A 27,536-nucleotide genomic window follows, 5' to 3' on the forward strand; every position below is an offset into this window, starting at 1 on the left:
GATTATTCTTTTAATTTAAATTATTGAATTAACTAAACTAATTGAATGGTATGAATTATTTGTTACTAAATTCTTGTTTGGTTTGCAAATATTTGTCTGTGCATTAAATTTTGGGAATTTACTTAAATTTGAATATATGTTAATATTTCTTGTTTGAATTGTTGTCATTTTCTGTGTTAATCAAGTTATTATTAAAATTATATATAATTATGTGTTGTAGCAAAAATACTTGTGAATTTTTTTTTGTATAAAAAGTTATATGTTTACTTGAGCAAAGATGAAATGTGTAAAATTACACACCACACAATTACGGAAGATGAATTGCTGCGAAGTAATGAAGACAGCGTTTTCCGCAGGAGGATGGTAAGACGAAACCGGGTTTCACAGTGGTCTGGCAGACTTGTTTTTGTTCTGAGATCATTGTGAAAGCTGATTTTGTTAATAATTTCTGCATTTCGTTCGTCTAGTTAATGTGTCGAACTACGTTAAATAAAATTTCCGCACATCTGTCCTCGCCATTTCAACAGCGATAATTTAGACTTCTCATTCAACAGGTATTTTCAACGAGTTTTTTCTGTCTTTATATTTATTAACTTTAAAAAAAATTTACAATGTAAATGCAAGTTAATATTTAGTTAGTACTTAATACATTTTTTGACTTTTAATTTTTTACTACATTTGTTGCGTAAATCATGGCAGTAATGAAGTCTGGATTTAGATCATAGTTCTCATGGTACAAGTACGTTTGCTTTTTAGCCAGCAGATCGCAGCACCATTTGAAAACATCAGCTGTTACTTGTTAGTAAGCGAAAATGTAGGTTGTTACTTCGAAATGAGAGTAAGTATTAAACTACATTTTCTGAACTATGTTACTCATTACTGGTAATGAAATGATCTCTGTATTTTTATTTAAATGTCGATATGTTGACAGTATCTTAAATTTACTACCATTTCTTGAAAATTATTTTAATTGCTCATTTTCGAGGCTTTTTTTTACACCGAAATTGTGACGTTTTTGACTACTTCATGTCTATAAATTTTTGTTGACTTTATTACCTAAACAAATCTAAAATTGTTTTTTCAGTTCATAACTTTGCTTTAGATGATAAAATGTTAATTTATATAAAAGTATTTTAAGATTCTGTTTCATATAAGGCAGTCAATAGCTTGAATCCATGATAAATGATTTTCGTGTATTGTTTTTCGTCAGTAAATACACATGTGCTAATTACATTTTTTAATCAAAAAGTTGATATGTAATGTTTTAAGTGTTGTTGCATATCCTTAGTTCTACTTTTCTCTTATTTATTTTTCTTCTAATGTAACATACCTATTATCCTACCAAGATAATTTTTAAATTTTAATTTGCTTTCCTTATGAAATTAATAGAAAATTGTAATTTTTTACAATTTCTTCAAATTGTTGAATTCCTGTTGGAAGTGTACTGTGATTTTTTCGACTGAGTAAGCCAGTTTAATTTTTTAATAAGAGATATTTTTAGGTGTAGTTATTAACAACATTTTGATAAATATAAAATTACTACAAAAAATATTCAATAAAGCAGAGTGGAGTGGGTGATTCAGTATATTTTGTTTCTCTGTAAAATTAAATGAGTCTTAGAATTTCATAACAAAATGAAAACTAATTGCATAAGCAAGAGCAACCCTTTCATAATAAAAGCTATAAATTAAATTAAAAAGTTAAATATACATATATAAAATTAAATTGATAATAGATTTTAATTAATAATATCAGTTATTAAATATAATCATATACTGTTAGATAATGAAGTGTAATCAAACTTTGGATCTGTGTTACACATTATTTTGTTAGAATCCATGATGACATGGATTCAAATTATTTTGTGAAATCATTTTCTGAGAGTTAGTTGTGCAACTGTTACTTTGTTGATTATATTCCTATATGTATTAACCTTTCTGGTTGGTTCGCAAAAATATATTTGTATTTTATTTAATAAAAATGTATCTGTGTTGTTAAGATTTAAAATGTGTATTCGTTTTAATTTTATTTTCATTTTGATTTTGCAGCTTATATGAGATGATTTTTATGAACTTCCATGTATTCAAGAAGAAATTTCTCACAATTATTTTATTTATGATTAGATCTCATATCAGTAATAAGTAAGTAATGACATTTTTTTTACATTAATATTATTTTTCTGATATTTGTTTATGTACATAAGAACCTGTATATAAATTCATACATTCCTTTATACCAAGGATGAAAAAATGAATTATTTTAGGTTGTGATTGCCTAATTTTTTTATCTGCACTTTTTTAAACTTCTTGAAATGAACGTGCCTATGATAAAACTACGTATACCATAACTAATGTGAGTTGTGATTAATATTAATTTTTCTAAGTTTTTTCTGCTTGAAGATATCGCCATTTAAGCTTAAAGCATATGGAAATGGGATTTTGTAGCATATGAAAAAAATGCTGTGTCAGACCAGGATTCAAACCTGGGACCTCTGAATGAAAGGCCAGACGCTACCACTCTTCCCATGTAGATTAATCTCTTGATGCTTTATTTGTTGTCACAGAAGGCAATTTATGTGGGAAATTGTCTTTTTTAAATGATCTGATTAAGTTAAATTTATCCGTGAATGGAATACTTTTTGCCAATTTCTGTGTACACTGTACAATTAGCATGGTGCCGTTCATAATACCAGATGAAGCATTGAAGTTCCTTGATAGAGTGATAATTGTTCCCTACTTTTTTTGTTAAGTGTATGTGAAAGAAGGACAATGAGTCTTCTTACTAAAGCTATGTCAGTTATGTTTTTTATAGCCGTAGTGCAGTTTGTGATTTTATTATTTATTTTGGTGCTGTATACATTTTAAGCTTAGTGTATATAAATCGTGGTTAGCACGAATGTAATTGATTAAATTTAATTGTTTTGTTATTTATAAGCCTCTCTTCTGTTTAGCCTCCAAAACCACCATAAGGTGTTACTTCAGAAGATGAATGAGGATGATATGTATGAATGTAAATGAAGTGTAATCTTGTACAGTCTCAGGTCGACCGGGAATGGTCACTCATTTTCTGAAGTAATACCTTACAGTGGTTCCAGATGCTAATCAGAAAAAGAGGTCAACAATTTCTGAAATGTTGGTTAATTGTAACCCAATAACCTAACAACACTAGTATTCAAAGATTTTATAAGCCTGGTTTCATGATAATGTACTTTCGATTCAAAGAAAAAGTATTTACAATTAAATAAGTAATTATCATCACTAAGAGTGGGTTGCATGTTGTTATGTTGGCTGTAATTTAAAAATTTATTACATAAATGTAATAAAACCAATTTATTAGCGATAGCTCTGAAATGGTTTTTTTTCTAGAAGATGTACCTATGAAATAATATGTTATAAATGGCTATTAATAATTAAGTTTTTTAAATATAAATCTTATACGAGTGATTCAGGAGGAAAGGGAAATAATTTAGGAACTGATTCTAAAGTTTGAAACAAAGGAAAAAAGTTAATACAAACTTGTGTCTGAACACAATTTGTTACTGAGTTACAGCTACTGAAAAATAATAAAACATTGGGGATTACATTGTTTTTGACATAATTTTAATTGTATTTAATTATTTTTGAGAATCAAGTTATGTAGTGTTTTTGTGTTTATTGTACTCGAAAGTGCACCTACATTTTTCCAATCGAATCTAAAGTTAAAAAAAATGAAATTCTGCTTTGAATAATTTGTTTTGAAAAATATTGCGTCTCCTCGCTCATGCAGAATATGTTGGTATGATTTTTGTGTTCCAGGTGGGGTGGAAGAATTGAGACGTAGGTAACGTGGACAAGTAGATCCAAACCGTAAAGTATTTTATCGAATTTTTAGTAATCTTTGTGAGAATGGTATACTTCCCAGCACTTGTGTTTCTTATGAATGTCAACTGGTACGTTGATGAAAGGGAAAACATTCTTCAGGTATACTGCTTAGGCATACAGTAGCACATAAAAGAATTTCCACACAACTCAACATTCCACAAAGTACATTATGGAGGATATTACACACTCACAGACACAGTATCTTTTCATATTCAGAAAGTTTGACACCTCTGGCTTGATAACCATGCTAGACTGCTACAATTCTTATTAATAATACCACTAAATAATTAATATAATTACCACTAAATTCCGTTTATACTATTTTCAGATGAAGGAACTTGTACCTGTAAATAAATAAACAACACATGGAATTTATATTGGTGATCTAAAGAAAACTTATGTAGTTGAATCAAATTTACAGCAATGATTTCAGTGAACATTTGCTGTGACATGAGCAACAACCAATTAATAGGCCCTTTCATACTAGAAAAACTTATCATTAGGAGAATTTGTCTTAAATTTCTAAATAATGAATTTCTTAGTGCTTGAAAATTTCTCATTGGCGATACAAATTGTAATATACTATCAACTTTAATGGAACACAAACACATTTCACAAATGAAGTAAGGTAATTCTTAGATGAAAAATTTACTGGTAAATTGGTCCTCTAGATCACTGGGTTTCTTCCATATTACTATTTTAGATTACTGTTTATGGGGATGGATGAAATGGAAGGTATACAACCCAAAAGTAGACATGTGTGATGAACTGATAGCTTGCATTCTCGTTGCTGCTGCCCTCATGAAGAAACATGAAAATATAATTAGGTTGGTAACAGAAAATGTAAGGAAACGAGTTGAAAATTGTATTGATGTTAGTGGTGGAATTTTTGAACATTTATTGTAAATTAATACAGTATAAACCACAGAGCGTATTTTTTATTAAAGTAAATTAAAAGTATTTTAATTTTTCAGAGGTTACAATTTTACAAAAAACAGGTGTTTTTAATTTTTACATATTCACATCTTTGGTTAAGTTTTGCTTTTAATAATAAAAGTTAATTTTTTTTATAGACTTCTATTACATCAATTTTTCCAGAAGTAAATTCTCTACAAGTTTTGGTCATAAAACTTTTTACGCATTTATGAGTCATTTAACAAACTTTTTATACTTCGAACCTAAAAAAAAATATGTTTTTTGTCACCAAATTTTTCTGTTTTACGTTGGACATCATGAAAACTACAAATACAGATCTGGAACCTGTTTTGTTCGATTTTACAGATAAAAAAAATGTAAAACATTCAAGGTAAGGCCTTAAAAATTTCAGTGTGACTCATTTCACCGGGGTAGCTGAAATCTGGATGAAATTTTTGGCTGGCCATTACTCTATAACAAAGTGTTATCAAATGTACATTTTATGAATTTCTTTCTTCATTTCAAGCTCTGCAATCAGTTCACAAATTTTTCTTTTTCCCCTGAGTCAATCTGTATAATAGTGATTTTAAGATTAACCACCTCTATTATGTGTTTTTTCGTAGATATTTAGTTTAGGTTGAAGGAAATAGGTTGTGAAAAATGCAGTTTTCACATAGTTATTTTACATTGTTTTGCAGAAATTTGATGCAAATTACTAAAATGCTTGAAACTTTTATAAATAAAAGAATAAACATTATTATTTAGTTCATTATTATGGAAAATAAATTATTTCAAAAAATTAAGTACTTATTGGTTATCTGACTGCCATGTACAATCGTTTAACCTAGCCTAACATGTAAATTAATTACTACTTACTGATTGAAGCCGAAGTATAGTGTTCCATTTCAGCATTTCTCACCCACAGAAATGCAGTAGACATTCAGTTACAGAGGGTGGTTTTATAATGAATACTATTGCTTTCAGATATAGTAAGTCTAGAGCCTCAATTGCTTTACATGTATTACAGTCGTAAAAATAATTTAGGTAAATAGTGTAATGCAACAAATTAACGCAGTTCTGTCAAAAACATTACCCAATTGCCTTTACTTTATTGGAGAAGTCATCTTACTACATTGAAAATGTATTTAATGATAGTTTTGTCTTATTTATCTAATCTTTGTCGTAAGGTAATCTTATTTATTCTTTTAACTACTTTTTTTCTTGAAATGCCGTGAAAACCCAGCCATAACAAAATTTCAGACTATAGTAAGAATGCATGTTTCATATTTTACTGTCAGTAATTTTGTATTGGATTATTAAATTATTTGTTACAGTAAACATTGTAATGAAATTGCTGTTAAGAACTAAAAATTAATTGCACACAAGTAGTTTAACTGACAAAATCATATGTCTGAAATGTTGTACTCGCAACATTCTAAGATGCACCATATTGTGATGCCTCATTTTGATTGGAGGAACATAGTTAAAATTTGATAAAAGCCTTTTTTTTTTTTTTGTAATCATTAGATTGATTTTGTTATAACTTAGTCTTTGAATAGTAATTTAGGTTTAAGAAACAGTTGTTTTTTGTTTTTTTTTAGTACAACAGCATCCGATTTAATGTGAACACAGGGAATTTTTTGTTTATTTTTATTTTGTGGCCACACTGCTTGACCACACCCATTCTTTAAGCATCTGTAATGTGATATTATTGTTCTTTGATTATTTAGCAATTTTCATGTTATAAATAATTTTTTACGAAAACTTATTTCATATTTTATTACTAAAACATATTTTCATTTTTTTTTTCTGTGTGTCTTGAATATACTGGGTGGTGCACGAAATGGAAGACAAATGAAAACTGGTTTTTAAAATTTGCTGCACTGATCGCCTAGAAATCCCAAGTTGTGCTGCTGATTTTCTTGTTGATTTGATTGGGCTCCTCAACAGCATTGCTTGAACAGCTTCGACATTCTGTGGAGAATAAACATTGGCTGGCCATTTGCGCTTACTCTCAAATACTAAACTGTCATTGTTAAATTTTTCATAAAGACTATGTATTGTTTTAAATGAGGGCGACCACCAAGTTTCAAAATGTGCACAAAACAATCTTTGTGTAAGCATCACACTTTTCGTTATAAATCACAGTCTTTACATGCTGTTCAACAGTCAGACTTCCTTTGTCAGCCATCTTGGAACAATACACAAGCAGCACATTCAGAAACTAATATTCATGAACTCCTGTCACTTCTACCAACATAAAACACATTAATCATTATTAAGAAAACATATGTTGGATCATTTCGTGTGCCACTCTGTATAATAATGTACATAACACCAAGAGAGCTTTCAAAATTTGTTTCTCTACCAGAGAATACCAGTATGATACAATGACAAATAACTTGTACGTGTTATTGGACAAGGGACAATTTATGCTGTTTTAAAAGAATTTAAAGAAACTTGATCCTTTTTGCTTCAAAGGAAAGGTAAATGTGGCCATAAAAGAAAGAAAAACTACTCCAACACAGGATCAGTTATTGGGTACAAAAAGTAGTAAACTTGATCCAAACTTATCTGCTCTGAACTTAAATTGAGAATTAGCAGGCATTAAAACAGATTATGTGTGAAAACTGTTAGATGCTGACTTCTTGCAGTTGGACAGAAAGCTCATTAGCCAGCTATAAAGCAGCTTTTAACACCAGCAATGTGCAAAAAAAAGCTTCTTGTGGGCCAAAGCAAGTGCTAATTGAACCAAAGAAGAAAAAATGTTATGTTTTTTGACAAGTCATGTTTTTATGTTCAGGGGCAAAGGGTTCCGTGCATTAGAAAAGCATCAGTTGAAAATACATCACCAGCTGATATCCAACAATCAGTTAAACATCCCCAGAAAGAATGTTTTGGGATCGTTTCACATTTGAAGGCCCTTGTTTATTACTTCCAGTAGATGTTTTGTTGAAAAGTAATGGATATATCAAGATTCTGAAGGAAAGGGTTGTGACGCACAAGGCAAAATGGAGTGTTCCAAGATTTGGAGCCATGCTCTACTGCCAAAAAGGGAAAAATTTTTGTGTACTTGTTATTTGACAATGAATATTACACTAGTTTACAGTAATTTTTGAGTAGTGATGGTTTAGAAGCAGCAAATCTGTATATCATCAAAAGTAATCCATAATTTATAAAAATATTCTTAAAAAAAATAATTTTTAATACACCTGTATAAATAATTTTAATGATTTTTAATTATTTTGTGAACTAATTTAGCGTTGTTCTGAAAAAACTAAATTAATGTATTAAGCCGCTACTTTTCGTTTAATTTGGCTGTTTATTATTGTTTTATTTTATGTTGTGTTTAATAATAGTGTGAAAGTGCTGCTTCACTGTTTCAGATCAATAATGCATTAACTAATATTACATTATGTACTGAATTATAAAAATGTAATATTTCTTAGGGCAGCAAGTGTTATAACTCAATGGTAGAGCAATAAAAAATGGCCTGGCTTTTTTATTTTTGTAAAGTATCTATTTATTTTATAAAAAAAATTCATGTACTCAATATTTTTATTTATTACAAATTTTTTTATAATATTTATAAAAACATTTATTTACTTTGCATTGAAATGTTAGATTATATCTTTACTTACAGTTTATATATGTTTATTATTTGTTTACTTACAATACTCTAAAGACTAAAATTGAGTGAAAATGCTAATGCTGCATGCTTAAAACAAATGAAGAGATATCAAGTTCAGTTGAACTTAATTTTAAGTGCAAATTTGGATCAGGGTTCAGTTTATTATGAATTTTTCTTTTAATTATCATGATAGCAGTAAATACAGTTAGAAAAATATATGGCAGAAAATTGGATTAAAAATAATAATATTTGTTTGGAGAGTGATGGATATTAATTTTTAACCTTGAGCCAAAATTCATGCAATCTTAATTTTAGCAAATTCTTTTTCAAACCTCCATCACAAGATAATTCTACAAAGATCCTGTTTTGTTGTTAGTTAAGGTTACAGGATTGATATCTAGTATGAAATGGTTTTGTATCCATTGGAATTAAGAATAGTCATATTCTTTAAAATGTTCTTTGAAAGTTTCAGCAAGGATTAGGGAATGGTGTTAATGTTATTGATGAGATTGTCTTTCATTTCAGTTTTGTAAATGTCATAATATTTTCCAAATTTTGAAGACTTCAGGTTTTCATTTGAAACGCTTTTTTTTCTTCATTTTATATTTTTTTGATAATGGCTTTATTTTGTCATCTACTGAAAATTTGTTGTTTCACCTCCAAAATTAAATTTAAGTCATTGAGGTGATTGAAAATATCTGATAATTAGGCTAGCGTATGATTCACAGCTTGTCTGCCAATTGATGACACAGTTCAAAATCGTTATCCACTAGGAACCTGCACCTCTGAATGTAGGTCAAATAAGCTGCTTAGCATTTTTTCTTTAGAAAGCCATGTACCTCTGTGTGTAGCAGTAACTGGATGTGGTCACTGCCCATTTCAGAACAGTTTCGAAAATAAATGAAAGCTTAAAGCCTGAGATTTAATAAAACAACACCTTAGCAGCCTCCTGGAGAACATGGTTAAATTGTTAAGGTACCAATTTTATTACTAAAGCTTATCTGTGAATGCTGCATTGAGTATGCAAGTTAAAAATCACTATTTTTAAACTGAGCTATTAAATTCTTTTTAACTTTTAATGCCATGCTTTCAATTCTGTAGTGCATGGTATAATTTGATAATGGTATTGTATTTTGCTGTTTAGTTTAGCTGGCAATTCACCCAACATACAAGTCACCATATCTTTCACAGCAAGTTGTTACCTGCTGTGAAATTTAACAGCTGAAGTCAAAAATACAGTAGTGATTTTTTCACCATACAACTCAATGAGAGCACAGATACAAGAAATTATGCTCTAACTTATGGTTTATGTGCACTATTATTTTAAAATACAGTTAATGAGGATTATTTATTTTGATGAGCTACCAACATGAATTACCACTGACCCAAATATTCAAAAAGGTGGATGACTTCTTTGTAAAATATGAGGTCAACTGGAAACAGTGGCTTCTGGTCTGATGTTGCTTGAGCTGTAACAGGAAAATCTGGAGTTGTCACGAAAATAAAATCTGTTACAAAAAATTGTTAAGCTCACTAAGAAAGATGCTTCAACTGCTTTTTGAGTACTGCCTGTAACAGATAGTTTCCTATGTGTATTTTATCTCGTAACAATTGTTGAACAAAATAATCCTTCAATTTGTTTTCTAACATTGAATGTTTAGTACTAAGGTGCTATTTCTATAATGAGGTTTTATTTCTAGTTTGAAAATTCTCAAAGCAGATTACAGATTGAGGTCAAGGCTCAGTGTTTATATCTAAGGACAGTAAGCCCAATTTACTCAGGATCATATTTTATTACAACTTTTTGTCTTTTAGTAGGAAAAAGACATTGGTAACAATCTAAGTGATGTTGCCGGCAGCAAGACTGATAGCGATATCTTGTATTTGCAAATGGCTGCTCTGCCATGGCAGACTACTGGTACTGTGCAAACCAAAATTGTCGCATCCTTCTTTTTCTAATGACTTACTACTATCTAATCGATATGAAGACCTTCCGATGGAAGATATTACCGATGAAGTAAGTCAGAAAATGACTGAAGCCCCTGCCCATTGTTCTCTATGGCATTACTGACATACTAAAGCAATACAAGTTAATAGAAACAGTAGTAGCTTGTAGTGACTGTTGTGTATGACTTATTAATAACAAATGATTAGAAGTAATTTCAAAGGATGTTGATGATTACTAAAGGATATTTACATAGTCTGTAAGCATAATCTTATAGGCCAAACCTTTCTAAGAAAAGATGGAAGAGCATTTTGTATGGTACTGAAAAATTTGCATTACTTGATTCTGATGGAAGTAATTAAAGAAGAAATTGAGAGTTGCTAGCACAAAATCAGGAGCATAGTTGATGCCCATTTTTAGTGACAATGGAACCATTACCAACTTTTTTTATTAACATGTTCGCTGCAGTATGGCACATGTATATGCCATAATTGAGAGTTGGTGTGTGCTTGTCCTAGTTTGTGTAATTCCAGTACAGTGCGGAATGGAATGGAATACTTTTGACTTTAAATTTATTAATTTTAACTCCTGATGATGGCTTCCAAGTAAGCTGAAAGATCTAGAGTATATATCAACGTACTGGTAAGGTGGATTATATTAATTGTTAATTTATTAAATTTATATATGTATTACAGCTATAAATTTATTTATTTCAGGAGTGTAATCAAATTGGTTAACGGTCACACCAGGAAATAATAGAATTAAGGAGAAAGCCCGTTCTGTCATCAAAAAAGAAACTTTTTGTATTTTTTTAGTAGATATCATTAAAGACAACACAACATACTCTGTGCTAATGGCATCATACATTGCTTAAATGTATATGACCACAAAAGATTAATAAACATCCACCTAAAGGCAAAGGATAATAAATGACAGAATATGTAATGTGTAAATAATGCAGGATGCTGGAAATGCCCTCATTTCCAGCACAACGTAGCATGAACATGTATGTATGTTGTGAGAATGTAGCATATGGTAAAGATTTGAGTAGGAAAACAATTAAAGAGACTGCAGATATGAAAATTGATGTTTAAATAAGAGGATATAACTGGTTGGTATAGACTTTTTTTTTTTTGTTTGGGGGCGAAAAATGCCTGTGCGTTATCATCGCCCGGAATTTTCTTTAATAAAAAAGTAAAATAGCTCTAAAATAATAAAACTTACAAGGTTTAAAATTAATATAAATTATATAATAAAAATTTATTAAAACAAAAGTCAAAAAAGTGAAATAAAATTCAAAACTAATATCGCAGACAGAGTCATTAAAATATAAAAGCTAAAATAATTTAAAAAATAAACTATATAAAACTTACCTAATTCCGATAGGTTGTGCAAAAGGCTCCCTTCTCGGATAATAAAATTAAAGACGTAGAACCAAAAAAATCAAAATTGAAAGTAAAGGAAAAAATTATCAAAAACTCTTCTAGCATAAAAATATTAAATTTTTTGCAGTAACCTAGTACTATGCAAAAACAGAAACATCCGGTTCAAAATTTTGTTATTATTGTACGAGATGTTTCTGGGTAAATTAAATTTACGACGCAACGCCGCAAAACATATGCAGTCTATGAGAATGTGGTGCACAGTCATGTGGCAGTTGCATCGTGTGCAGAGGGGTGCACGTCCTCCTGACATTAGGTACTCGTGTGTGATCCTCGTATGTCCTATCCGTAATCAGCAGAGGACTACTTCCTCACGACATGATTTTCTGCAAGAGGAGTCCCATGGCAACACTGAATCTTTAATCCATCGTAGTTTATTATTGACAGTAGTCACCCAGTCACTTTGCCACCTTGCTCTCAGTGATTGTTTTACACGATTAATAAAATCAAAGGTAGTAACTCGGGTGGTGAAAGAAGGTTGAATACATACTTCTTTGGCAGCATAATCTGCTTGTTCATTACCTGGAATCCCTTCGTGGCTAGGGACCCAGCAAAAACTTACTCCTGTGTTGCGATTACTCAACTCAGCGATTGCATTGTAAATTTCAATGACGACAGGATGTTCGGAATAAAAGTTTTCTAACGCCTGGAGAGCACTACACGAGTCACTGCAAATAAGAATGTTTCTATATTTAGAATTAATGGTATTAAGAGCCTTATTTATAGCGAGTAGTTCAGCAGTGAACATGCTCGTAATACCGGGTAGGCCAAACATAAAAGTTCTTTCATTGACAACAATAGCACAACCAACGATATCGTCCTGTTTTGATCCAAGTATATATCATCGTGTCTGGTGAGAAACTCTGAAACATTTGCCGGAAAACAGTAGGTGGTGTTGATTGTTTTTTGTATGTCGTAAGGTCAAATGTAAAATTTACATGGTATAGAGATAGGGAAAGGAGAAGAGCACTGAACATCACACTCAAGAATCTGGAGTTGATCAAGGATAAAGGAATTCAGAAAAGAATATTATTGTTTACTTTCTCAAAATAAAATAAAATATGTTATTTTTTCAGTATGTACCGCCATGATCAGGATTTATGAAATGTGTTTTAAACAAGACTACTTAAAACGCTATATAATTTAATTTTTGTAGTTTGAAATTTTTCAATGAAATATTTGATTATGATTTAATCATAAAAAAAGTTAATTGCAAGTTAATCATAAAAAAAGTTTCAAAATTATAAACAGCGGAGTCTTGGTTTTTGATACTCAAAGAAATCCATTATATGTAAATGAAATTTTTTCCAAACTTTAATTGATAAAGTTCATTACTATCATATTAATCGCCGAATTTGCAAATGGATATCACATCTTAGTTTGAAGCTAAACAGTTTTATTGCCAATACTGTTGTTTCTTCAGTGTGGCCTAATAAGAACATGATATTTAAGCCATTATTATCAATTATAAGAAATGTTCACAAGTTTTCAAAAAAATTTTGAAAAAATAATGATTTAAAAGACTTGTTGAAAAGTTTTTAATTTTAATTATAATATTTGATATCATATATAAACTGCTAAAAGATTTAGAAATAGGCATTATGTGCAACAGTATGCCAGTATATAAGTAAAAAGGATTTTTTAATATTTTATTAGAAATATTTATTGGTTTTATATTATCCGCTGCAGAATGTATATATTGTAAATAGTGATCTAGGATGTATGAAATAATGAATGTTTTCTGATAGTGTTCGCTTGGTAACTGCTATGCAATAGTTCGTGATATTCCTTAATATGTTATGTTATGTAGTATAGGAAAACTTATAAATAATACTTGTTAGTTTAAGTATTATTTATTACATTTTAGATAATAATATGATGCAGTTTATCAATGTATATAGTGTTTAAAACTGTTTGACTAATATCTAAATTTTTAATTTAATTGTTGTTTTAATTTTTTTAGCTTTAATTCAGGAGGGATTTTTACACTTTCAAAAGTTATTAGTTTTTGTCATATTAGAAAGGGGATTAAGTGGCTTAGATTTATACTAAATAAACATCTTAGCTTCATGTTGACTTTTTTTAGTCACCTTACAGGATACAGAGTAAATATCCCTGAGTAGGTCTACAGGTATTGCTGGACAAATATGAAGGATACAGTAATTTATAATGGTTGCAATATAATATGGGTCAGTAATTTTGTTAAACACATGCTGCAAAAAACTGCTTTTCCTTACAATGTCACAGATCACCTAAGGTGATGATCAGGCTTACTGAAGGGTAGCCTTGTCCATCCTCAGAATTGTGTGGCATGTGGAAGTATTCAGTAAAATTATATCAGGTTAGCAACTTAAAACCAAACTGAGCAAGCTCAAACTGCAGTTATTTGAATGTCATTTTAAATGTTGCTGTTACTTATGAAACTATTGGTTGGGTATGTTACTATTCTTGTCTTTTTCGGAGATATTGTCGTAACCGTTCAAAAATTCCAGGAGTATTCCTAATTTCTTGAAATCCATTTTGGATTCTCAATGTTGAGTTGAATAAACAATAATATATAATCGTGGAACGATGCCAATGCGCCTACTTCAACCACGATCGAGTACCTCGTTTTAACTCCCTCTGCAGACCTACATACCACAAGGGCGCGAAGAAAACCAGTCGCTATGTACCACTCCTCGCGGATCATCCAGTTAATACAGATATCCAGAAAGGAATGTATTCTCTCAAGTTCCCTAACAGCTTGTGAATGTTCGACTTCATATCGGGGACAGACGTAGAGGACGTGGTCCACTGTATCATCAGTCTTGCAATCCGTGACTTGAATACACCAAACGAAACCTAGCCAAATTCGCCCGGAGAGAAATTATGTGTAATACTGATTGGGGGAGACCCATCTAATCGCACCTAAATCAGACAGTATAGGAAATATACCATGCGTGTAGCGGCCTGTGGGGAATTCGTGCCACTTGACCTGCTAAGACGCAAGGCCCCGGTCTTCAATCTCCTGCTTTCGTTCTGACGTCAATAAGTAATTTAACTTGGAAATATAGCATTTCTTATGTTCATTAGCCAAGATATCTATTGGTTTGACTGCGACTATAACAAAGACTGCCTCCCGTGAGACTGTTCTGTAATTGCCTATTACAGCCAGCAAGAGGAGTTGCTGGGATTTTATCAGACAAGCCCTCGAATGTGACAACTGCACACAGCGAGGTACGCACAGCCGGAGGCCTGATTGTCTTCTCGTCACTTTTCGCACCTCTTGCTGCTGCTGAATAGTTTATGCAAATGCAAGCAATTACAAAAACGCTGATTACAGTCCCCACTCTGAAAACAGCATATGCAGGACTTAGTCTTGCTAAGGCGATTAGTCCAGGTAGTACTTGGGCTAGCCAAGGTAAGGCTCGCTGCCCTACCTGGGCGAATCATTGCTTATTACAGGGTATTTACACAAGCATACATTGCCACTTCTTCTCCACGTGCGAAGAGGTTTTTGTAAAACTAAAACTCTATCGATTTACAAGACCATCTCTGAGGCAGATGCATGTCTAAATCAAATACCAGATATCAAGAAGGAACTCTCAAAAACGAACAAATCATGAACGCTCCATGCTTTTCATACAGATGCTGTTAAAGCCTTAGTCAAAATTCGAAACCGTGGAAGGAACCACTTGACATTGGTTTAAACAAACACCAAAGCAGATCCAAGTCACGGCTACAACTTTGATTATACACATCAGAAGGACCAAAGTGTAGGATAAGGTTGCGTCATTTTAATTCTCATTGCAAAATAATTCTTCATAAAAAAACTTCAGGTTATGTTAATCCTTGCCATATTCCAGCTATTAATATTCTTTACCATTTGTTTCAAAAATGGCCACAGTACATCTCAAGTAGTAGTATACTCTAATATAAAAACTTTTTTCTTTGATGCTTAATGATTGAAAAGTTATTTTTTTTAATGTTGCTCATGCTTTATTAACATATTTCTGATGTCTTTCATTTAAACCAAATGAAAGATACGCAATTTAAAAATAATTATACTGCACATTAATTATGAAGTAAACTATTTTCATTTCCTATTAATTTAAAAATATTGCCTTAGGACTGGTTAGGTTGAAATTAAATAAGGTGTATAACCTTGTATAACTTTTAGCCTGTGATCTGGATATTCAGTCATTTCTGAGAAAATATGATCTGCTTTTAAAAAAGGTACTAATAAATATAAATTTTTTACATTATAATTTTTATAATTAAGAGGATGAATATAAAGAAGAATGGAAGATAGAAATGAAATAAGAGCAGAGAATGTAAATTAGTACACTGAGAAAGTGAATAAAAATCGGTTATTATTTTTGCTAGCTTTCTTTTTTTAATTAAATTATTTGGTTTAAATTTGAATAAAAAAGCAAATATTATTTCAGTTTAATTCACTGGTATGTATTGAAATTACACTCATTTACTGATACTAATAAGCAAACTCAGAAATTTAGCTGAATAATAAGTTTTTTTTAGTTAAATTTGTCATTAATTACAAGGTCATTGTTCAATTTGTCGTGGAGTTGACGGATTTGAATACTAGATCGTGGATGTCGGTGTTCTTTGGTGGTTGGGTTTCAATTAACCACACATCTCAGGAATGGTCGAACTGAGAATGTACAGGACTACACTTCATTTACACTCATACATATCACCCTCATTCATCCTCTGAAGTATTATCTGAACGGTAGTTGCTGGAGGCTAAACAGGAAAAGAAAGAAGTCTTTTGACGGGACCCACCGGGTTGGTCTAGTGGTTTACGCGTCTTCCCAAATCAGCTGATTTGGAAGTCGAGACTCTTTTGACGGGACTTTCTAGCGATAACGAGATGGCTGCATGTTGTATGGAAACTTGTCTTTCTAAAATCATTTTAAATTCAGTCAAATTGAATGCTAATTGACTTACTTATAAATAAAGTATTATTTTAATAAATAAAATCTTCCAATATATAGTTATTAGCTGTAGTTTTACTATAACATTTAACGTATATTAAAGTATTACGGGCCGTATACTCGTCCGTTTGACTGTGATGAGATTCGGTGTCCAAGTTCATCCTTCGAACCCACCGGGTTGGTCTAGTGGTGAACGCGTCTTCCCAAATCAGCTGATTTGGAAGTTCCAGCGTTCAAGTCCTAGTAAAGTCAGTTATTTTTACACGGATTTGAATACTAGATCGTGGATACCGGTGTTCTTTGGTGGTTGGGTTTCAATTAACTACACTTCATTTACACTCATACATATCATACTCTGAAGAATTATCTAAACGGTAGTTACCGGAGGCTAAACAGGAAAATGAAAAAAAAAAAGGTTCATCGCTCGGCTCTACCCTGCGTTAATTGTTTTAATATACTTAATATTGTTTACTTTTATAAGACATTTTATTTTGCTTAAATTCGTATTAAATAAGTGATTTTATTGCATGATATAAAAGAATTGTAAAGAACAAATATGGCGGATGCAATACATTCGTAGTTTTGGTCTGTGTGGACAGCGATATTTTTATAGATATATATTTTTTAATTTTATTAATTTTCCTGGATTGTAATATGACGAGTTTTAATTTATTATTTTTTCGATTATTTAATTGTAATTAATGTAGTGAGATGGACCAAACGTAAATTTATTTTCTAGCCTAAAGCTATAAATTTAGTGCGAAGTGTTGTATTGAGTAAAAGTTTTATTTATTTTATTCTGTTAATTATAAACTTCGTGTACATTAAGTGTTTGGTGTTTCTGCCGGTGTATTGAGTCTTTACGTCTCAGTATTATTAGTTGTCAAGTTCGTTTATTCATTATTTATTTTGTTAAGCCCTGTTAGAAATTTATAAATCATTACTTGAAGCATAATACATTTATAAAGCAATAACTTGTAAAGAATTTATAATTTTATTACATTTTTATGTTTTGCAACTTATGTAATGTCATTTACATATACACGATTTTATGGTGAAATGATTTTACCTTGCCAGAGTAAAAAAAAAATTATTATATTTTAATTAAATTCATTCTTATTTTGTTGTAAGAATAATTCATGTTATATAGTGGTGTATGCCTACTTGCTGACATTGGGCTACAGTACCCATACGTAATGTTTTGTAGCAGTATGTATTTTATTTCTGTTATTTTTAATTCTTGAAAATTCCATTGAAAATTATTTTAATATTACATACTAGTTTCTTCTACAAATTTGACATATTCCCGAATTTGTGTTGACCATTGTGCCCTTCAACTTTAACATGTTAATTTTTACATATATGATAATGAAGAGGTAGGTTGTTTAGAAGTATAACAGACAATTATTTATATCTATGTAGAATATAAAATTTAATTTTTTCATGCTGTGTATATGTGTGCTTACGCAATCATTGTCAAAAATATAGTATAGATATAAATTTTAAGATATCTTAAAATCTTTTTTTCTCTCTTTTTTAAATATAAGTTTATGTATATTTTATTGTATTTAAATTATATATTTATTTATGTTTTCTATTTTACTTTATGTTGTAAACTCAAAATTAGTTATTAGTCAGATAGGAGTACACCTCGGACATTTTTTGTTGCCACTATATTTTTTTTAATAAAAAAGATTCTATTAGTTGAACATGAGTTACGGTTCACTTATAGACTTAAAAATTATTTGCTTGACTTTTTTTGTGGTGTGGTTGGTATAAATTTAATTGTTACTATTTATCTTCTTGATTTAAGTTAACATTACATTCGATTTTCTAATTTGTATGTATATATATCAGTTGAACTGATATATCATATGTTCTATAATCATATGATATGATATGATATCTATATCATATGATATAAGATGTGTTCTTTGTAAGGTGACATCAATCATTCAAATGACTAATAGCATAGAAAATGTAGTATAGGCTCTTTATAGTGACCATATTTCCATTTAAAAATAAATTCAGCCAAGTGTTATATGAATGCATTTAAGTATTGTCATACCTTGGTAATTTATCTCCAACCTCTCTTCAAAAAAGTGTAACCTTAACTCAACCTCTTGACAGAATGGATTAGCATCTGAGCATGTATCGATGATTCACAGAACTGGTTGCTGATTGGTTAGAACTGTGATAACACGCTCCTGACTTTAAAATTGCACAAGTCACCTGCTGGCCAAACCTGCTTTCCAACATTTTGATTTTTTTCTCCTGATACTAAGCATATTTCCTATGATATATTAAAGTATGAAAAGAATTAAATTGATCTAGTATTTGCGCAAAATTACTTAAAATAAACTTTCCATTCTAAATTCTAACGCATGTTGAATCATTAAAAATATAAATTTTCATTTAATAATAGTAGATGATTTTTAAAACAAAAGTATGTTTATAAAGTTTCTGCATTCAAAATAGAATAAATCAAAATATGTGTGCGTTTCTTGAAAATAAAAAGAAATATCGCGTTATAAGATAGATTAAAAATTTGTAAATAATAAATTACAGACTGAATATGAATAGAACCTGTCCCTTATTTTTTATGGTTTGTAATATATATTATTTAAAAAACAGTACATGTTACACCTTTTTGGGTCGAATGAATTGAGTCTTTTGATGGGATATTACACTTAATAACAAGTAAATATGAACTCCGTCAAAAGACGGGAACAGCACTCTAAGTGTTAAAGTACAATGATGTGTGATTTTTAGACATGATGGTGAGGAATAATTGTATTATTTAATAAATAGGGGCTGTTAATAATAAAATGGCCGCCACATATTTGTTTCTAGAAGTAACAGTTATTACTGATAATTAATATCAACTAATTAAAATACTATTACTAATAATAATAGTATCAGTGTTAATTAAGTATTTAAACATTTCACATATATAAACATACAAATGTTTAACTTGATCGGTAAGTTAAAGTATTTAATTATTATGTTTAATTAAATTTCCTGTTATACAAACATATTCAAACATTACATGTTTGAATTCAGTTGAATGGAAATTAGTTAATAGTGACAGGATTAAACTGGGGAAAATGCTTAGTTTTTCAACTACTAAAGTATTGTAGTTAATTTTTTCCCAAAGATGTTTTGTTTTCTTTACCTAAATAGAAGAAATATCTAAGTATTAAGAAATGAGATTTCTGGGATAAAATAGTATTTTTTCTTGGTGCTGCCCCAGGACACATAGTTTGGTAAATCAAATACATAAAGGTTGTAATATTTTGTTTCTGCTAAGCAAATGATCCCAGATATTTGGAGTCAGCATTAGTTTTGCAAGGTTAATTTTTTTGCTTTATGTCACCCTTTCTCTATGGCTTGTAATAGTTGATTAAAGATTAAAAAGTGAAATATTGATAGCAATTTTATTAGAAATTTTACAATTATGTTTCATTTAAGTTCTAAAATGAGCACATCGTTATTGTGTTACTTACATAAACAATTATTATTTTAAAATCAGTCTTAAAATAAATTTATTTAAAGAATATATCTCATATTTTTAATTTATAGTCAGGCTTAATTTATCCACTTGCAGACTGATAATATAAAATTAAAAAAAAGTATACCTTAAGCCTATACTAAAAACATGGCTTATCATAAAGATATCATATTAAAAATTATGATTTACAAAACTAAATAATAAATTACTATACATATGTAATAATTAGATCTAACTAACATTAAGTAAAATTTTTCTTTCTTTTATTTTTGTTTATATTTGTACGAATGATTAAATCTAAAATTCCTAAGGTTCATCTATAAATATACTTAAATAAAACTTAAAAAGTTATTTAATTTAATTAGATCTTAAACTCTATATGAGCAACATTCTCTAAATTATGTACGTTACTTATTTTTAATTTATTTGAGAATTATGGTACCTAAACACTAAATACTATGCGCACTGACTTATGATTTCTGCTGATTTTGTCTGACCATTTTGTTTAAATGATGGTGTTTGGTCAATGAAACTGTTTGCTGGTGGTGTTGTAGTAGCTGGTGGAGATGAATTAGGATCTGAATCTTTTATGAGATCATCTTTATCGATACTTAGTACTGGTATGGTATATTTTGCTGCCTTGTTAAATTTCTTTGGAAAAGAGGTATTTCTAGGCAGTGTATGTTTCTATTTGAACTCTCCATATGTGCCATAGGTTTGGGGTTCATGTCTAAGCAAGCTATAAATTTTGAAAATCTCTACCTATAAAGCAAGTTGTCGTGATTGACTGACTGACTGATAACTGATTTATCAATGCCCAACAAAAACTAGTGAAGATAAATTAATGAAAAATTGTATTCAAGTTTTTTTTATACTGTGTAAGTGCACATTAAGAAAGGATTTTTTTAAATTCTGGGTTTAAAGGGTTAAAATGGAGTACAATGAAATATACTATTTTTTTAATTTCTCAGTAACAAATGAAGTTATCAACTTCATTTTTGGCACGTGTGCTTATATGAGTGTGTGTGTGTAATAATCTTCATGTGAATATATAAAAACCAATTTTTAGATTTTTTGCAAAGGGATGAAGAAAGTTAAAAAATTTTGAAAAATGATTGCAAATTTTTCCCAATTCTGATTAGACAATATATTAAGTAGATTTGGGCTTGCAATTATTCTTCAGATAATTTCCAAAAGACCATTTTTGGTTTTTTTTTATTTTCGATTTTTTAAGGGATTTGTTCGTGTACTATTGGGATGCTATTGGTAGCTCAACCAATAGCCACGGTTACTGTAGTGCGACCCAGCTGGCTGCACCTGCCTCCAGTTACTTGACCAAAAAACACATAAGAAAAATAAGAAACAAAATATGATAACCTTCTAGTGGTGTTTGTAGGGTAACACTAAGAACCAGACTAAATATGGATTGATATAACTACTATTTTTAAGATGAAGGCTGACTATTTTGAAACCCACACTCTTCAAATCGCTCAGAGTTTTGGGTCCTGTACTGACTAAACTGTGCTTTGAAAAAATTTACCTACCATATAATGATATTTTTTGTAAACTGAACGAGGTTTAAGTTTTATTTATCAGTATTATTCTCACAAACATGAGGATATCGAAGCACATAGGGGGTCCTGGCTAGATGGTTGGGTAAGAAAAGTGAGCCCTGACCAGCTAGTTTTTTTTTTTTACAAAAAAGTAAATAATTGCAGTTAATTTATTCAGCCCAGTAAAAATGATGGTGTCTTTTCTTAATTTGAAGTTTTAGTCCAGTACCTTTGATTTCCTGCGTTAACTAATGTAAGAATTCAATTTTTATTTTAAGTACATTTTCATGAAATTCAGTAAATTTCAATCTACTGGTATAAAATATTTCTCCAGACTAAAGGAAATATTTATTAAATATAAGGGTTCATTATGAATTTGTGTAATTTTTAATTACTGATATGGTGATATGATCCAAATCTATTGCTTCTTAATGTTTAGAGACTATAACTGACTCTACTTCATTTTATAATGGTTATTTTTTTGTTTGGCATTTTTCTGGGTGAAAAATGCTTTGGCATTATCATCACCTGAATTTTATAATGATGAGTCGATTCTGTTCTCATATGCAATATTTTGATCAAGGACTTTAATATTTTTATAATATTAAGTACTATTTGTTGAAAGTTTTATGTAACTCACATCAAACTATGAAAAAACATCCCCTATTACCATCTTTCTCTATTTCACCATATTCTGTTTTCAAATAAAGTTTTGTTTTTATTAAACATTTTTGTAGCTGTAATTATTGTGATAGTTTCAGGAAAGACTTCTTACATTTCTGGCCTCAGAAAATATGCATTATCATATTTTTTTTGTGTAAATTTACCTTAATGTTTGGTTTTAAAGTAGCTGAATGATACATATTCAATATCCAGTGTTTATTTTCAGAAGTTTTATGACAAACCCGTGTCAATTACCACCAACAGTACGGTTAAGAAATTTATTCCCTCTTGGTTATATCAATCAAGAAATGTCAAGGCTAATCCACCCTTTGTTTTCTTCATTCATTGATCAGGGAAAGTCATCATACAAAATTTATTGTACCGATAATGTTCAATAAAAGTTATGTATATGAGAAATTTTGAAATCTAATGAATGAGATGACCTTCAAATTTCATCAGTAGTGATTTGTCTAACCTTATAAATTTCAGAGTTGGTTTCTTGCTTCAGTTCTTTAAATACAAGGAAAGATCATCCAAAACAATCTCTTTTCAGTCCGATAAATCTCAGTGTAGCTTTATTGAATATGTTTTATTAATTCTCACATTTTATTTATAAATATTCTTATCACCATATACTTTACCTATAAATTTTTATAGTGTGAATTTTTCTTGCGTTAAAATTTAATTATAATTCATATTTGGCCAATTTTTTTTATATTTTCATTAAATTTTAAACTCAAAGAAAAAAAGTAATAACATATTTAATCATAAAACTTCATGTTGAGCTAAACGGGAAGTAATTGAATTATTTCATTGGTGGAAGCATAACCAACAAGTGTAAATGCTATTTTCTTTCTAAACAGCTTTCATTTTATACAAAATGTCTAATTTCTCTCAGCTTAATTGTTTTTAATTATTCAAAATTGAATTTCTATGATTCTCACATTGCCTTTTATTCAGAGTGAAGACAAGTAATTCGTTAGTATTAAAATCCATATCAATCATCCATGTGAAGTTTTTGTTCTTAACTTTTTTAGAAACTTAGTTTATATACCATAATATACCACATAACCATATATATATATATTACCATAATATACCATATCTACCATATAAATCTTTAAGATGGGTAGTAGAGATCGGATTATATGCATTTGCACTTGCATATTAAGCCCATTTTCACCGGTTATTGCATATTTTCCTTAAAATCTAGTGATGTTGCATATTTTCACTATATTTACAATATTTTTCATTAAGGTACCTTGTTAATAAATGAAATCTTATGTTGTAGCTAGCCAAACCTATTAGCGACATACCTCTTAGAGCGCACTTAGCAGCTGCGAAACAATACCTCTGATTGTTTGTGTTTACAAAAGTAACAAAATATTAAATAATTGTTAATTATTGAATTTATCGATATGTTATTCAACTACTTACTAATTGTATGCTGATTTTGAAATAAAACTAAAAATTACTATTTTTTTTTATTATTTAAAGTTGCATATTTTGACACTTTTTATCCATATTTTAAGCATTTTTCATGCATATTTGCATGCATACTTCAAGCTTTTTATGTTGCATATAATCCGGTCTCTAGTAAAAACTAATCAGTCTGAAATCACTAACTAGCAAGATAAATACTGACACAACCTGCTGCAGGTAACTTATGGTATTTTAGGACTTCATGATCTGTAATAATTGTTAAAATTGGAGACAAAGAAATAATCTGAAATGATTCTTACTTTTACAAAATGATTTTGAATGAAGCTTAAGAAGTCCTTTGACTGACAGTCACAGGCCCAAGGATTGTTATATAAGGAAATTCGTTGTAATTGGTGTGCATTGCTTAAATATTTTATTGAGTCTGCTTCCAGGTATGTCATGTTGTTGTGGTCCAGTTCTAAGATCTATGAACAGAAAAAAAATAGTTTTTAATAAAATAATCATGTGATCAGTTGAAATATCAACTGATTGATGATTAATTCACCATTTAAACCCAAAACTTTTACACTGGGGTTTAAATTGGAAATTCTTCTTTCAGGTGAAAGGCTGAGATACTATAACTCCACCCCAGAGGTTCACGCACACACACACATATATATATATATAAAACAGGTATTTCAAAAAGGATCAATCCCCTTTGTCTGATGACATGAATTTATTACAAAGATATTAATGTTAATAAAATACTTATACATCAATATTCAAATTACCTTTAATAACTTTACAATAGATTTTCAAAATGATTTCCTGTGATCCCAATGCAGGTTCCTACACTTTTCATAACATTTGCACCCGCTTTTCGTAATGTTTGAAATTTCACTTTAAATATTAGCTTTCAATTTGTCAAGTGTATGAGGATATTTTTAAACTACACTTTTTAAATATTCCCAAAGAAAAACATCTGCTAGTGTAAGCTCTGGGAATCTTGGAGGCCATAACATTTAGACAATGCCCAAAAAATTCCCGTAACATATTCAGCATTTCATTAGCAGTATGACACGTTGCATTATCCTGCTGAAATCAACATTCTTGTTCGTGTAAATTTAATACGGCAATAAACATGATTTGTCGCTGAAATAAACACAGTCCAAAATTTCAATACCGTTGTCATCAATAAGAGAACGAAACCGACAATATTATAAACGTTTTCCACAGTATACTTCTTTCAGTTCTTAAATGACACCGATGCAATAAGTATGTAATTGTAATTTTTTAGTAGCACTGAAAGCTGTAAACAGTGATAGCCCAGTCAATGGAGATAACTTTCTGAGAGATCTTCTGGGTGAGCGAGTCAAACGTTCTTCCTAACCTTCCAGAACTTCTATTGTTAACAGTGATGGTTGACCCATACTTTTCCGATCATGTACACTTCTACTGTCATGAAATTTATTAATCAAACACGATATTGTCAACTTATTAGGAATTGAAGAGTTGGAAAATTTTATCTGAAACTCGTCTTTCACTCATTTGTAAGATTTATATGCACAATAAATCTCAAAAACACATATTTGTTCTTGGAAAACGACATAGTTAACATAATAGAGACAAACATATACCAGTGTAGCACTAGTGCATAAGAAAGACATTTCAACTGTTACAAGATTTCTACCTTGAATACGGTGTTGCCAGCTGTCGTATAGGGAGAAATAAAATTTACCTATGCATGACTTCTACTTTGTTAATTTTAGGGTTGCGTCCTTTTTGAAATATCAGTTACATAAGAAAGAACAAACTTTGAAAGGTATGGCTGAAAAGAGCTACTAATTGTACAAGAAACTCTCATGTGTTCAAAAAATAGTAAACTTCTAGTTTTGAAACTTTTTCATTATAAGATGTACTTTTTCTACCTTAAATAAATGTTAACATTCATTTTCTCATGAAATCTGAAGAAGTCCATAAAAAAATGGCGGTGCAATAACAAAGAAGTACCGTATTTTCCTTTTTTAAACAAATTAAATTTTTAAATATCACTAAAGAAAAATAAATAAATAAAGATATTTTCAAATATACAAGGTACTGCTGTTCTGCTTCAACTATTACAGGTGACAAACGTTTCCATAAATATTGTTGATGCCAAGGTGCTGACATAACTTTTAAAAATCGTTGTTCTTGATTATTAAATTATTTTTAAAACTCTGAGAAAATACAGTTAATATTATCTAATGAAATTTTCAATAAATATATTGGAACTAAGAGTTCACTTAATGAATTAAAAAATCCTTCTCAAGATGTTCATTAGAAGTAAATATTCCAACAGTATGGTATACGCCCAATAGTATAGTTAAAGATTTATTAATATTTAAACATTATTGTTGAGGCAGTTTTAGTCAGCAGAAAGATTAAAAATGTTTTTGAAATAAACCAGGTTGCTTCATATTTCTGAAAAGATGTTAATACAAACTTGTGAACACAACTAAAATTACACTTGTAGTTCTTAACGTAATCACTAACTTCTGTAAATGTAAAAGCATATTACGGTAGTGAAGATATTTTTGTTGGAGCTTGTTTGATCTCTCTCTTTCCCCCCTCTCACTGTGTATGTGTGTGTGGTGTGTGTGTATCCACAAATCTTCATTACTTAAAATAATTTTAGTACAATTTGTCTAATTATTGTATTTTATAATCAACAAATGTGAAAATCATTAAATAAAATATTTATTATTAAATGTGCAATCATTATGGCTACACTTAAAATAATTTATTCTGATACTTACTGTTATATTAGGCGATAAGCCAGTCAAAGTTATTTGTAAAATGTTATTTGAGGAGAGTGATAAAGTCGTGATATACTTAAAACTTCATCTAATTCTAGTGGCAGTGATGATAAATAATTTCTTGCTAAATATAGCTCAGTATGATTACAATTCTACACTAAATCGTATAAAAATGTTCCAAGAAGAAAGTTTTGAGGGAGAGCTTTTATCCTTAGTTCAGTGCAATCGATAATCAAGCCTTCATCTTGTGGACGGTAGAAACATTTACATTCTTTTGGACATATAGTACTATATTCGTTTATTATTTGACTTAATTCATATGTTAGAAGTTTTGATGGCACCGTATTCCAGTACAAACCTTCTAATTGCTTTGGTCCAGAACATGTTAGATTATTTGAAATGATATCAATCAAATAACTTCAAGATAACTTCTGTTGTTAGAGTTCCCTCAAAAAACTTTTTAAGGTGATAATTTCTAGTCGCATAATAATGGATTTCCAATCGGATTAATTCTAGCACTATCATTTTCTAATGTTTTGTAACGGTGTGAAGTTGATGAATTAGATTCATATTGTGCAAGTGCCAGTAATTCCATCGGCTGAAGATCAATCACTGAAATATTGTTGTATGATAAATCAACTGTTACATAATTCATCGAGCGAAAATGAAGATCATTAGCCTAAAAAAAAAAATCATAATTTAATGTAAATTTGTTAATTTATAAAAAAATAGTTTATTAATTTAAAAATATGACATAGAAAGACGTTCAGTCAGAGAAATATATTTATAATAGTAGTAACAACCACAACCTTATGAACGACCAGATTGTAATTAACACACAAGACTGTTAAATTGGAGCCATGAG

At 29.9% G+C, this 27,536-nt stretch overlaps 1 protein-coding gene across 3 annotated transcripts in view; it reads left to right on the top strand.

The window, feature by feature from the left end:
* Nucleotides 1-786: 786 nt before the first annotated feature.
* Nucleotides 787-27,536, top strand: part of LOC142327027 (uncharacterized) — a 139,866-nt gene continuing 113,116 nt past the window's right edge. For all 3 annotated transcript variants that reach the window (XM_075369787.1, XM_075369789.1, XM_075369788.1), the window contains exons 1-2: nucleotides 787-838; nucleotides 2,049-2,141. In XM_075369787.1, the coding sequence (XP_075225902.1) occupies nucleotides 2,059-2,141 (83 nt within the window). In that variant the 5' untranslated portion in view covers nucleotides 787-838; nucleotides 2,049-2,058. The remainder of the gene's footprint in view (nucleotides 839-2,048; nucleotides 2,142-27,536) is intronic.

Source organism: Lycorma delicatula, chromosome 6 (assembly GCF_047948215.1).
Source record: "Lycorma delicatula isolate Av1 chromosome 6, ASM4794821v1, whole genome shotgun sequence".
NCBI lineage: Eukaryota > Metazoa > Arthropoda > Insecta > Hemiptera > Fulgoridae > Lycorma > Lycorma delicatula.